Source organism: Meles meles, chromosome 15, assembly GCF_922984935.1.
Source record: "Meles meles chromosome 15, mMelMel3.1 paternal haplotype, whole genome shotgun sequence".
NCBI lineage: Eukaryota > Metazoa > Chordata > Mammalia > Carnivora > Mustelidae > Meles > Meles meles.
Window position 1 is genome coordinate 11,207,965 of NC_060080.1, and position 13,954 is coordinate 11,221,918.

Below are 13,954 nucleotides of genomic sequence, written 5' to 3' on the forward strand. Positions count from 1 at the left end.
AATTTGCCAAGTCCATATTACCTTCCTCTATAACCGTTTCAAGCTGTTATAATGCGCTTCCAAATGCTCTCTCAAAGGAGAGAGGCTAACCACCAGAAATCATTAAAATATCAAAGCCTAATAAAAAGGTGTTAAAATATAACAAAATATAACAAAAACAGGGGCGCCTGAGTGGCTCAGTCAGCTGAGCGTCTGCCTTGGGCTCAGGTCATAATCCCCAAGTCCTGGGATGGAGCCCCCTATCAGGCTCCCTGCTCGGCAGGGAGTCTGTTTCTCCCTCTGCCTGCTGCTCTTGGTGCTTGTGCTCTCTCATTCTATCTCAAGTAAATAAATAAAATCTTAAAAAAATGTATAACAAAAACAATAACAAGTTGTTATGAGCTAGTTCAAGTGTGATATATTTATTGCCAATTTCCAATCAGAATCAGAAACAGGAAAATAGCAAAATAATGCTGTTCCAACTTAAAAACACTACTGCAGACGTATAAATGATGGTTAGGCTCTGGAGCCCAGGTGAATACAGATTTTCTCCTGGAATGGGAATTCAAGTTTCACTTTAGACACCAAAGGGGAAGCTACTGGCAGTTTTATGTACATGGTCTGAGAGTATAATCATCGATGTAAACTTCATACTCATTCAAGAATTTAAAAACCTGATGTTCAAATATAAAACCATTTCTCAACAGTCTATATTAGTACTCTTTTGTTAAAATCACCATGAATAAAAATACCAACCAATTTCACAAAATAGAGACCTATTTGTGTAACTCATTTTATCAAGGGGCCACACTTTATGATGTTAGAGCAGAGCAACACAAGAAAGATCCTAAACGATTTCATGTTTGGCTTATTGAGAAAAACTCAAAAACCTGCTTTTAAATTATATCTCATTAAAAGGGTTAGTTGGATCATTTTTCCACATTTTCCACAAGAACTAGGAGTAATTTGGTGGTAAGATACATACCCTCCAAAAACATTAATTAAAGCCCCCTGGGTTACACTCCTACGTCAATTAGCAGCCATTTCTTAAGCAGCCTTTGTGTTCCAGACAGGACAACAGACCCTGGGGGGATAGGAGGCTGAACATGAATATGATAACGCCTACCTAGGGGCTCCTGACCAAAGGGAAAAAAAACACATGGAAACCAGTTACTGCATTTGAAAGAAAGGCTATAATAGAGAAAAGTTACATGAAAGGACAAAGGCAGGCATCCTGGAGGGCATAATTAGTGAAGTGAGTCCTGAAAATTACCAGCAATTTTCAGATAAAGGAAAGGGGAATAGATCCAGGCTCAGGGGAACAAGGCAGGTAGAGTCATGGGAGGTGAAGCCTCAAGATGGCTGGAGAGTCAGGGCAGGTCTGGGGGCGCAGTGGAGCAGGGGGAACATGGTGTCCCGTCCATGTAGAATGACACGCAGGGAGAGCGGCGTAGGGGAGAGCGGGCACAGAAGCTCAATCTGCCATGGCCTTCTATGCCACACTAGGAAGTATGGCTACTTTCTGATGCGGACATGGAATAAGCAGCCAGTTTTAAGAAGGGGAGTGTCATGAAAAGGTGTTTTAGAAGAATGCCCCGAATCCGTGTAGATTAGGAATATGGAAGCAGGGAGGCAAGTGAGGAGGAACTGCAACTTAGCAGAGATAGGACAGACTGGAAAGGCTTTTCCCAGCTACATCAAACAGGCATTAGTGACCAAGACCATGGACGTGAAAGGGGTCCAGGAGTCCGTTTCCTAGTTGAGGATTAACTCGCCGGATAACCACTGTTGCAGTGATCGCAGACGGAGGGACGAGAGGTAAGATACGTGAGTGCTCAACCGAGAAAGCACGGCTCGATTCACGGCTATGACTCAATGGTATTACTTAGAGTGAGGGTCATGGTCACCACCTCTGTGTCCAGGAAACACACTGTAACAGCCAAACTTCCCAAATTAAAAACAAGGAACTTACCTCATAGCAAGCATTAGAATCCAGGCGGGTATAAACATTCTGCTGCATAGTTAACATGTCTTGCAGCAACATTCTCCAATGAGACTCACTGACAGGAGGCTGCCTGGTTGGGGGCGGGAGGGGGACGGGGAGAAAGAAAAAATAAGATTTCATGAAATCTCTCTTCAATTGACCAAAGGTTTAAAAAAAAAATTGGTTATCACCATTCTATATGCCACACAGCTCCCAAATGACCAATAGGAAAAATCTCATTTGAATTTTCAGGAAAAAACGTCAATCAGAAGGAAAAGTTGGACAGGGCGCCTGGGTGGCTCAGTGGGTTGGGCCGCTGCCTTCAGCTCCGGTCATGGTCTCAGGGTCCTGGGATCGAGTCCCGCATCGGGCTCTCTGCTCAGCGGAGAGCCTGCTTCCCTTCCTCTCTCTCTGCCTGCCTCTCTTGTGATTTCTCTCTGTCAAATAAATAAATAAAATCTTTAAAAAAAAAAAAAAAAAAGAAGGAAAAGTTGGACAGCCCTGTGTCAATGCTAGAGACACTGCCCGAGCCACCTTGGGTCTTCGGCTGCCTAGACACAGAACTAGAACGGCATTAAGTGATAATAGCAAAGGTAAACAAGCTGTGAGTTTCCAAGACAAAATAAAGCACAACAAGGTAGGGCAGCTGAGATCTAGCAGAGAAAGCACTGGGAGACAGGAGAATTGGTTTCAATTCCATCGCTATCAGACTGCAACGCCCACGGGGGATCTCCGTAACTTCAACTATATGTGCAGACCTGGAAGGCCACCAGAGGCCACCCCTGGCATCAGTCAAGAGGCTGGGGACCCCAGTTCATCGGCAGCGCAGCACTAGTGGCTGTCCCAGTGGGAGCCCTTGCAATGATCCACAGGGCGACTGACCAAGCTTATGTACATCCCAGGGGACAGCCCTGGTACAGGAGAATCTTATAATATAGTGGCAAGAGCTGCCCCATCTAACTCAGGAAGCAGTTTCATGGCCCCCAAGAACCCATCTTTCGTAATAATTCCACAGGCACAGTTCTCAGGGTCTCCTCAAGAACAAGCCAGTGACCACACTTAGGAAAGCCCAAAGGACAAAGCCCCTATCAGGTTTTCCAGTCCATTTCCAGTTCCTCGAGGTCAGATGCAATTTACCAACCAAGGATCAGGTTTATACAACCAATGAGGCACACACAGTCTAGCTGATCAGAGAGCATTTTACGTGGGTACCAGGCTCACAGAGTTAGAGAATTCATGGTTCAGATTCTCCTGCAGCAGGGAAAGGGTTTATTAACAAATTCACTAACAGACACATAGTAGCTGCATGATCATGAACACTTAGGGTTCCTGGCTTCCGGTTTCCTCACTTAAAGCCCATCTTGGAGAGTGATAAGAAATGGAGGATATTAATTCTGATAGAGCACAGGCATTGAAGCAAGATGTTCCTAAGTATAAAGACAAGATCCATTATCTGTACGGTTCTGAATATGTCTCTTAATTTCTCTGAGCTAGGTTCCCTTTTTGTACACTGTGAAGATTAACTAAAACTAGAATGTATGAAAAGATACTCCCCCCATTTTTTCTGGTATAAAATAGTATTCAATAAATGTTAATGAATGAATCTGAAAGTTACAAACACATTTCTTTGGTTTCTATGGTTACATACATGATTACTAACATTGTTTAGCAAGAGGGAGAAAGTGTTGTAATTTTCTCTGCTTCCCCCAAAAGCTCACCTTTGTTGACTATATATGAATTTGGAATCATTTTTATTTACCTGCTAATCTTGATGTTCTACATAATCCTGAATATCATTGTTTGAAAGGGCAGATTTTATTTTGTTTTGTGCTTGTCAAATATCATTTGGATGTTTCTTTCCCAAGTCTCTTGCCTTTTTTATTCATTAAAAACAGGGCAAACAGACTATATGCATATAGTAGTATTGCTATGGGAAAAGCATGTATTTGAGATCATTCCTATGAAATTTCTGGTCTTCGTGAAATTTTTCACCAAAACTTTTTAATAAGCATATGCTCCACTTGCTTATAGTATTTTGTATTTATTACACAAAATGAGCACTTACTTCTATAGCCTATGCAAAAAGCATAAGAGAATATTTTTTTTATCTCAGCATACAAACGGAAAAAACAAACTGACATATTTTCACGTCTTCCAGGACAATCCCTGAAGTGTGTCCATTAGTTAGACCTTGATATGTGAACTCTTTGGGGAACTTCGAAGAACTGGAGGGCTCCTTCAGATCTGGCTTGCAGGTAAGTAAGTTGCAAAACGTTTGATGAAGAGACTGTCCATCTTGCACCAGCTGGATAAAATCAAACCTAGGCATTGTCTAGCTGAATTCAAATTCTCATAGCCCAGCTGTTCTTCTGGAAGCCATCAAGACTGGGACAGATGGTATTAATGTTTCCTCACACATGGCTAGCTGTAAGTACAGGTTCTAATTAAAATAAATTATAAGACATTATTTACAATGGCCTTTTCAGAATACATTCAGTAAATAGGAACCAAGAGTAGAACCTGAAGGCACTATCCCAGAAGTTGCAAATTATCAGAGAGATCCCTAAGTATAAATATGATGTATTAGTTACCGCCTTGGAACTGAGGGATATTTTCCAGGGAGAAACAGCGTTGCACTCAAGATGGTAAAACTTGATTTGTGCAGATTCAGTGAAATCTGCTACTGTTTAGAATATGCCTAAGAATATTCCCATAGATGCTGAAGGCCCAGCCATGGTGGCATGTATTAAATAATTAAGATTTCCTTCAAATTAATTAGTTAGAAAAAAGAGGCCATATTCTCCTACATATTGGAGTAGAACAGCATGAGTAGAGATTAACTTCAAAGGTTTCAGAAGTGTTTGAGGAACTCACAGGAAAACACAGGAAGTGAGTGTTCTAGCTGTAACAATGAGGCTTTCTTGAAGAGTGGGTACTAGAGTAGAATCAGCATGATCAGAAATACTGACCATTTGTTTCTAGCTGTAAAAAAAAATCTTAAGACTTGAGTTGCCAAAACCTTTTAAATTATTCATTTAAGAATTTTTGAGAGAGGGCCATTGATACAGATGGTCCCATATTAGATGTATGGGACCTATAACACTTGCCCTTGCCCTAGAGAAGGATCTCCAAAGGAACATAAGGCACATACATCAGTAACTACAGTTCACTGTTGAAAAGGACAGATAGGGAGAGAGACAGATACAAAATGCCAGGGGGTTTCTTAGGAAGGAGAGTTCCCTGAGCAGGCCACTACTGGCTGCATTCCATAAGCAGTTTACTGCTGTTGGCTGAGCTCTGGATTCCTGGAGCCATCTAGGTGGTGCATGTGCAGCTCTCGTAGGGCTTGGGTAGAAGCAGAGCAGTCTCTACTTGCATAGGACATGATACTGTATACAGAAAATCCTACAGAATATCAAAAAAAAAAAAACAAAAACAAACAAAAAAAACCACCACAACCCTACTGGAACTAATACAGATGCCCCACAAGGTTGGGAGACACAAGTTCAATATATCAAAATCAAAAAAAAAAAAAAAAAAAAATGTCAACATTTCTATACACTGGGAGTGAACAATCCAAAAATGAAATTAAGAAAATTCTACTTATAATTAAAAAATTAGGAATATTTTATAGTACACAAATGTCCATAGCTTTAGCTGTAAAAACCAAAACTCAAACCAAAACAACCCAAGAAGTCCATAAACAGGGGCGCCTGGGTGGCTCAGTGGTTAAAAGCCTCTGCCTTTGGCTCAGGTCATGATCCCAGGGTCTTGGGATCGAGCCCTGCCTCGGGCTCTCTGCTCAGCAGGGAGCCTGCTTCCCTTCCCCTCTCTCTGCCTGCCTCTCTGCCTACTTGTGATCTCTGTCAAATAAATAAATAAAATCTTTAAAGAAAAAAAAAGAAGAAGAAGTCCATAAACAGGTGAACAAACAGTTCAACAACGTGTGATAAATCCATAAAATGGAATACTACTCGATAAATAAAATGGAATTATTATTATTGATTCATGATACAACAAGGATGAATGATAAAATGAGTACACTGAGTGGGAGAAGCCAAACAAAAGTGTATACTAGATTCCATTTACATAAAGTTACAGAAAATACAAAATAATATATAGGAATAGACTATACATCAGTAGTAGTCTAGAGAGGGGATAAAGGGGTGATCAAGACAAGCAAAAGGGAGGGGAATACAAAAGGGCAAGAAGAAGCTTCTAAGGGTGACATAGTTATTACCGCAATTGCAAGATGGTTTCACAAGTATCTACATATATCAAAACTTACCAAATTCTACACTTGATACATGGAATTTAGTGTTCATCAATTATAACTCAATGAAGTAAGTTAAAAAAAAAAAAAAGAACAGTATTTATTCTTAATCATATACAAGTGTCAATTAATTTTGTTAATTACTTACTTCCGACCAGTGTGCCTGGTCAGCCTAACCATCAACTTGCGGGCCTCTTCTGAGCTAGACTGAGTGTTCTTAACAAACGAAACCGGTCTCTCAAGTCCATGTTTCTCCAAGAGCTCCGACACGCTAAAAGGGAGAGAGGAATTTTTTAAAGTCTTGCTACCAAACGAAAAAAGTCTGAGAGTCTTGAACATACAAGCAGCAACGTAGGTGTTTAGTACTATAAACAAAAAGTAGTATAGAATGACCCAATTTTACATACTGCATTAATTTTCAGAAAAAAAAAAGCTAACAATCATATATAAAATCTTATTTTCCGTACTTTTACTACAATGTATTTGGAATTAGTAGCCCATTTTTTTAAAAATATGACATATCTTTATCTAAATTTTTTTTATTATTTTCTTCTACTCTAAAAGCATCAAATCAGTAACAAGCAAATCTATCATTTCAATACTCAGTTTTTCCTCTGAACAATCCTGTGAGTAATTTGTTAGAGGCAAGGTCATTAGAAAAGGAATAAACAATTTTAGAGTTGGAGCCAAAGAAACATCACAATGCTCAATCTCCCTCCAGCATCTATTCTATAAAAATAAAAAATGTCATAGATTTTGTCCCAGATGAACCTTCTTGAGATATCTCATTCCCGAATCATCATCATACATATATGATGGTTGACCTCACCAAATCTCACATTTTTAAATTAACTACTACTGGGTTTATAGTGCGTGACTGGCTAGAATTCAGTAGCTCATCGTAAAGAGAGGTTTCATGGGTCATGTCACCTGACATCACATATGCTAAAACATTTTTCACTGATTAGTACCTATGAGGTGGAAGAGGAAAAAATTTCTTATTTTAAAAGGTCAGTAGCTTAAACTAAACAGGGAAAGACATGGGTATCATCCAGAAACTGATCACGTATAACTGTTTCCTTGGGGTAGTAAGAGCATAATGTGATCTCAAGACCACTCATGGTTACACCCAGGAACATACCATGAAATTCCGTGAAATACTGTGAAATACCTGTTTATTTCACCATATCTTTTTGAGATCACTCTTCTCAGTTTCATTACGGAAAAAAAGGTAATCATGCGAATTTGTAAGGAATGAATCTATATTGACTTAATCCACTAAACTTTACTCAAACTATGTTCAACTTCTCAAGGACACCAGAGAAAGGAGAAACACAGCCAAACTAAAATAAGCTAAGGTTGGAAAGAAAGAACGAACTTGATTTATTAAGAATTTCTCAAGAAAAAAAAAAAACTGTATAACTTTCGGGACACAAAGTAACAAGCAGCAAGGTAATAATAAATACAAAAACAGAGGTCCTGAGGAAACTGAATGATTCTTCATTCAACTCCCATACACATATGGCACAAAAACACTGTTTCCGTAAATTCAACTTGAAATATTTGTATACTCAAGTTCCTTAAATTCAATGAATAAAACTTCTAATTAGTAGATTCCAAATTATTATAGTTTTCTATTCATATCACCACTATAAAGTGACAGTATTACCTTATAATTCTATAATTATGTGTTGGAAAAAATTTTGTTAGCCCTAAAATTTGTAATACAGATATTTAAAATTACTCAAGCATCTTCCTATACACATCGAAATGTTAGTAAAATATATTTGACTTCCTAAATGCCAAATTAGGAATTCTAGGCTCCAACATAGAAAGTTTAATGCTTCATTCTGACAGTGAAGAATATTACTGTAGAGTTACTTGAAGGCTCTAGTGCAGTTTGATCTAATCCAGATGTCCTATCAGAGGTAATATGCCCAAAAAACGGAAGTCAAGAGTATAATAAATACTGTTTGCTGACAGACATTAATAACTGTTGCAGGAACTTACATTTCTTGCGTACCTCATGGGTAGGAAGCACTTTAAGTGGTTACTCTAACATGAATCCCATTAGCTCATGGGTTAGATACTATAAGTAAGAAAACCCAGGGTTCAAAGGTCACACAGGTTCTGAGTCACCAGGCCCACATCTGAACACAGGTCCACCAGTCTCCAAAATCCAGGCTTTTAATTACCTTGCCACAGCTAGCGGTACCTTTGTATTAAGAAAATTCACTCCCAAGAGAGTCAAACAAATAGGAAGTTAACTGCAAACGACTACTGAACGTATGAAAAGTGACGTTTCTTAGGCAGACCTCCTGCATCAGCCCAGAGCAGACTGGGCTAACATTTCTCTCACCTGAGAATTTGTTCCAGTTGGTCTGCCATGTCATGAAGCGCATTTGTTACCTCTGTTTTATGACTGAAATATTAAGAGAAAAAAATTAAATTTTAGTAGTAGCTTTTTACATAGAATATAATACTCAAGTGAAAAAAGATACGATGTTTCCCTTATAGTTAATATACAACAATATTACACTGCTGGGCAAAATGTTGGTCTTATTTCTGGACATCTTCAGCTCTGCCTACTTGTGCTCTATGTCTCAAATAAATAAATAAAATCTTAAAAAAAAAAAGAATACAGGGTTTTTCCTTTGTGAATTGACATCCATAAACATAATTACTATAGATTTTTTTTCAGCCAGTGGAATATGTTGCCTACATAAGATGCACAAAAATTAATTAGGTTAAATAAGTGTTCATTTCCTAAGTGATGAAAACAAAAAACAGTTTGCCATTTGGTAAATAACCATGTAACTACTACAAATGAACAACTAACCACAGGCAGAATAAAACTGATGAACTTGGCATGAAGAGAATCACAGAAAATATTTGGAAGCTCTATATTTTAATAATAGGCTAATTTAAAAATGTTACTTAGAAAACGGTAAATATGAAACATAATCATTAAGAAATACATGGAAAACAAGAGAGTATCAATCTATTTTTGTATTTACAAAAAAGTCTGTTAGATCAAAAGAAATCATTAATCTGAAGCCAAGAAAAAGAGGCATTTCTTAGCCTACACACTCTTCAAAAACACATTAATTCTGTAATTACAGTGTCTACATAAAATATGTTCTTTTAATATCATCATTCATTGATACTTCATGGTAGGCAAATTACTGTTTAAAAATTAATATTTATGCTAATGTGATCTTGCTGAAAAACAAGGTCTAATACACTTATTCCTAAAAATTATACGTGTCACTTGGGAGTCAATGAGCTTGACGAGTTGATTCAAGGACAACAAAGGAGAAACAAGGACAACAAAGCTGAAAGACAGACTATCAAGTTTCCCAGCAAGGCCATTCAAGGAAGAGACTCCCCACCACTACTGGCCTCTGTCACAGACATTAAGAGAAGACTGCATCTCTTGTTACCCTCTAGGGAGAGCAACTTTACTACCAACACCCTGATAGACACTGGGTTGAGGTTTCTAAATGATGGGTAATGACACTGTGCTACAAAATCTGTCCATACAATCCCTTTACCAGCCTTTTGCTGCCTACTGACAGCCCATAGTTCTGAGAGAGAGACCTACAGTTCCCAGAGGCCCACCTGCTATTCCTGCCAGTCTTTACTAAGGACGTGAGATAACCTATGGTCATATCTCTGTAAGTCTGGGTGATAAACACGTGCTGAGACACCCTACAGGAAGATTCCCCAACCCTAGATGGAGGAAGGCAAGGACATATTAAGCGCTACCACAATCTCCATTCAGCTTTACCACTGACAAGTCTAACTGCCTGGATTCCTTCTGAGACCCATGATAAGGCAATGAATGATCAGGATGTATAAACTACCCAACATTCCTGTAACATAGGAGAATCTAAGATGAACCTACACAAAAAAAATCAAAGCTTAAACAAGAGGACAAGCTAGGTGCTCACAGACGAGGCGACTTCCCAAGCACTCCTACAATGAAAAGACTTTATCTTGTCACAAGGCTTCCAATCAGTTTCTTAGTGTCTTAGATATAAATTAATGATCAAGAATCACTCAACATGGAGGACAGTCCCTAACAGTAAAGGCAGCTATACAAACAACCAGGTAAGAAAAATGAGAGACCGTGGTGAGAAAGTGTGCCGTGCAGGGAGCAGAGGAAGAGTCTCCTACTCTGAAACAACAGTAGGACACGAGCTTATTTTAAAAGTTCTTAGAATTAAATAAGAAAGTCAAAATGAATCTTAAAATTGAAAAGATGGATGAAAAGATAAAACTGAAGAAACTCCCAGATCATTTAACAAAAGATCAAAAAGTGGGAAAACAAATTAAAAAGTTAAATAAAGAAGTATTAAAAAATAGAGAAAGAAAAAGGAAGGGAGTATAAATAAAATTACCAAGGAAACTTATCAAGGAAAGAATATAAGAAAATTTCCCAAAGCTCTAAAGGGCAGGAGTTTCCAGATTGGAACAGGCTGTCTAAATGAACAACATAACAAATTCAGAGTCACAATAAAACACATCCTTATGATATTTCAGAACATTAGAGATGAAGAGAAGGCAACGAAATATCCAAAAAGGAAGAAAAGCCATCTATAAAGCAGTGATTTACAATGGTATAGGACTAACTGACAATCCTGGGAGGAGAGGACAAGACTGATGCCTTCAAAACTTACAAGGAAAAGATTATAAACCTAGAACTGTATACACAGCCAAGGTTCTACCAAGTTCAGGGGGCAATTCTGGTAACTTTCTGACATGGAACAGTCTCAAAATAAAAATGCCTCCATGTAATCTTTGACAGGAAACTATTAAGATTGTGTTCCATCAAAATGAGAGTAAGTAAAGAAAGGAGAAAAGAAATTTCAGAAATGCAGTATGTAACACGAGAGAGAGGCAAACCCAAGCCTCAGGATGGCAGCTGTACAGAATATGGGACAATTAACCCACATCGAAGCAAGAGAAAAGACAATTCCAAGAAGGATGTTCCAAAAGGTACAGACGGAGAGAAAATGGGGAAAAAGGGAAGGAACTGAGATATGTCTGACCACAGAAAAGAGCTCTCTATTTCCGTCAGAAGAGGGAAGGAGATACATGGAAACAAACAAAACAACAAAAAAGGAAAAGGAAATTTCTAAAAACGAAGGGGGCGGAAGAAAAAAAAAAAACCAGGAAAAACAAAAAGTTGCATACAAAGGAAATATAATCATACCTAGCTCTGTAGAAACAATATTTACATAATATAATGATGAAAACACTACCCTAACTATACTGAAAAAATGGTAGAAGTAGGTATGGGGGATGGGTAGACTTCCATAAAAGGACGTCAATAATCACGTAAAACTGCAGCCACAACATGGTTGTCTTAGAGGAGGCAGGCAAAGACCAGAAGAAACACATTCTTTAAGCTGGTGTTTCCTGTGAGGAGACACGGGGCAGCAAACAGCTGTTGATCAATTACAAGTTTTTCAATTTCTTCACTTTCATTATGTGCATATGTTATTTTATAGTTAAAAATTAGGAGAGGATTATGTCTCTCTGGATTCCTTCATCTTTTTTTTTTTAATTTTTGTTTATTTAAGTCATCTCTACACTCAATGTGGGCTCGAACTCATGACCCTGAGATTAAGAGTCACATGCTCTCCTGATTGAGCCAGCCAGGCACCCTTCAGACTCCTTGATCCTGGATCAGCACCTCCATGACACAAGACTTTTCACAAAAGTGGAAAGACCAGCTGACTTGGAGAGTGTCTCACACTTTGCATTTACTTGACCATTTCCTTCATGGTGTCGTTTAACTTGTTCCCCCTTCTCTGCATCCGCTTGTAATCCTGAAGCTCGGCCCGGAGGACTGACTAGAGTAAGGATGAACACCTTTCTTCAGATTGGCACCTCACAGGAGGCCTGTAACACCAGGCTGATCGTGACAGCACGTCTGGTTAGCTTAATTAAAGGTGACGGCAGTCGGCTTCTATTTTCAAAAGCTAAATTTCCCCTTTGAAATGACAAAAAAAATGAACTTGCTGAGGTCATACTTCGGTCCCACGCAAATATCCTTTACCCATCAAACTCACACCTGATTGCAGTACCGTTGGTGACTGCATGAAACTATCTCACAATGGGGTGCAAACTTGGTGATCTCTATCATTCAGTTCACAGAAAACTAAAATTTCCTTAGAAGGAAAAGAGAGAGGGAGCAGCATTAGTCACAGTAGCCGAGATTGATAAGAAACAACCTAAGGGTCCATCAAAAGATGTATGAATCACAAAAATGTGCCATTTTCATATACACAATGGAATATGAAAGCCATTAAAAAAAAAAAAAGGAAATCCTGCCCTTTCTGACAACATGGATGGAGGGCATTAAGCTAAGGGAAAAAAGTCAGACAAAGAAAGACAAATACTGTATGATGATCTCACTTATATGTGGAATCTTAAAAAAAAAAAAACAAACAAACCGAAACAACAAAAATAACAAACTCACAGAAAAAGATCAGATTTGTGGCTACCAGAGGTGGGACTGGAGGCATGGGAAATGGGTAAAGGCGGTCAAAAGGTATGAACCTCCAGGTCTAAGATAAGTATGTAGGGGGACAATGACATACAATGTACATGTTCCACTCAAGGAACAATTTAGGAAACCAACTGGAAACAACAAAAACACTGTTATATGTTATATTTGAAAGTTGTTATGAAAGTAAAAGATCTCATCACGAGGTAAAAAACTTTTTGTTCCTTTTTTTGTATCTGCGCGCGATGACAGATGTTAACGAAACTGTGGTTGCTTCGCGATGTGTGTCGAGTCATTACGACGAACGCCTCAAACTTATGCAGTGCTCTGTGTTAATTATATTTCAGTAAAACAAAGAAAAACAAAGTAAAATAAAATTATGTATATTCATGCATTACTACTTGAACACAATTATTATAGGCAAGGGCCAAGAACAAATAATTCGCAGAATACCAGGAGCTCATAAATACGAAAAATGCTTAATTAGAAACACAACTTAAAACAGAGATATCAGTGTCTATGCGCTAGATGCAAAGTACTTTTTGTTGTGGTGGTGGTGATATTTTTGTTCTTTGATGGATAATTGATCAAGGCTGGCAAAATTACAGTGATTGCTCAAACACTGCTGGAAAAACAGAAGTTTATCTCTAGGCAACAGGTTTGCAGATGATTCCATTTTCTCCTCTGTATATTTTTTAGATGCCCAAAATTCTGCCTAATGAACCCTCTGGGAAGCAACATTTTCATTTTAGCTGGTAGGATGAAAAGACAATAAGCCTGGCACACTGTAGGTACTTACCCATATCCTCTTTGTGGAAGACATTCTAATATGTCATAGCAAAGAGCCAGCTGGTCATTTCGTTCACAGCTGTAGATGCACTCCAGAGCTACTTCCATCAGTTGGTCCTGATCGGGAATAATTTTTTGCTGCAGCTAGAGAAAATAAAGCATGCTGTACTAAACGTCGGTAGATTTACAGTCAGTTTTTCCATAGCCCACTGCAACTGTCAATAGAATATTAAACAGTGCAATTCATCAGCTGCAAAAACAAATCTTTATTTTTCTTTAGCTTACAGACTTTTGGGGTCTTTAATAATTCTAAATGAAATCACATTTTAATTACAGAATCAGCGAGAAAAGATAATTTGTACCCATAAGCTTCGCATCTGCTAAAAACAGATTCTTCAATTCATGACCCATT

At 38.4% G+C, this 13,954-nt stretch overlaps 1 protein-coding gene across 2 annotated transcripts in view; it reads right to left on the reverse strand.

Annotated features, from left to right (window-relative positions):
• NBAS (NBAS subunit of NRZ tethering complex) overlaps nt 1-13,954 on the reverse strand; it is a 339,756-nt gene that overhangs the window by 176,668 nt on the left and 149,134 nt on the right. For both annotated transcript variants that reach the window (XM_045979111.1, XM_045979112.1), the window contains 4 exons: nt 13,553-13,686; nt 8,596-8,658; nt 6,385-6,507; nt 1,952-2,054 (listed from right to left, as the gene is read on the reverse strand). In XM_045979111.1, the coding sequence (XP_045835067.1) occupies nt 1,952-2,054; nt 6,385-6,507; nt 8,596-8,658; nt 13,553-13,686 (423 nt within the window). The remainder of the gene's footprint in view (nt 1-1,951; nt 2,055-6,384; nt 6,508-8,595; nt 8,659-13,552; nt 13,687-13,954) is intronic.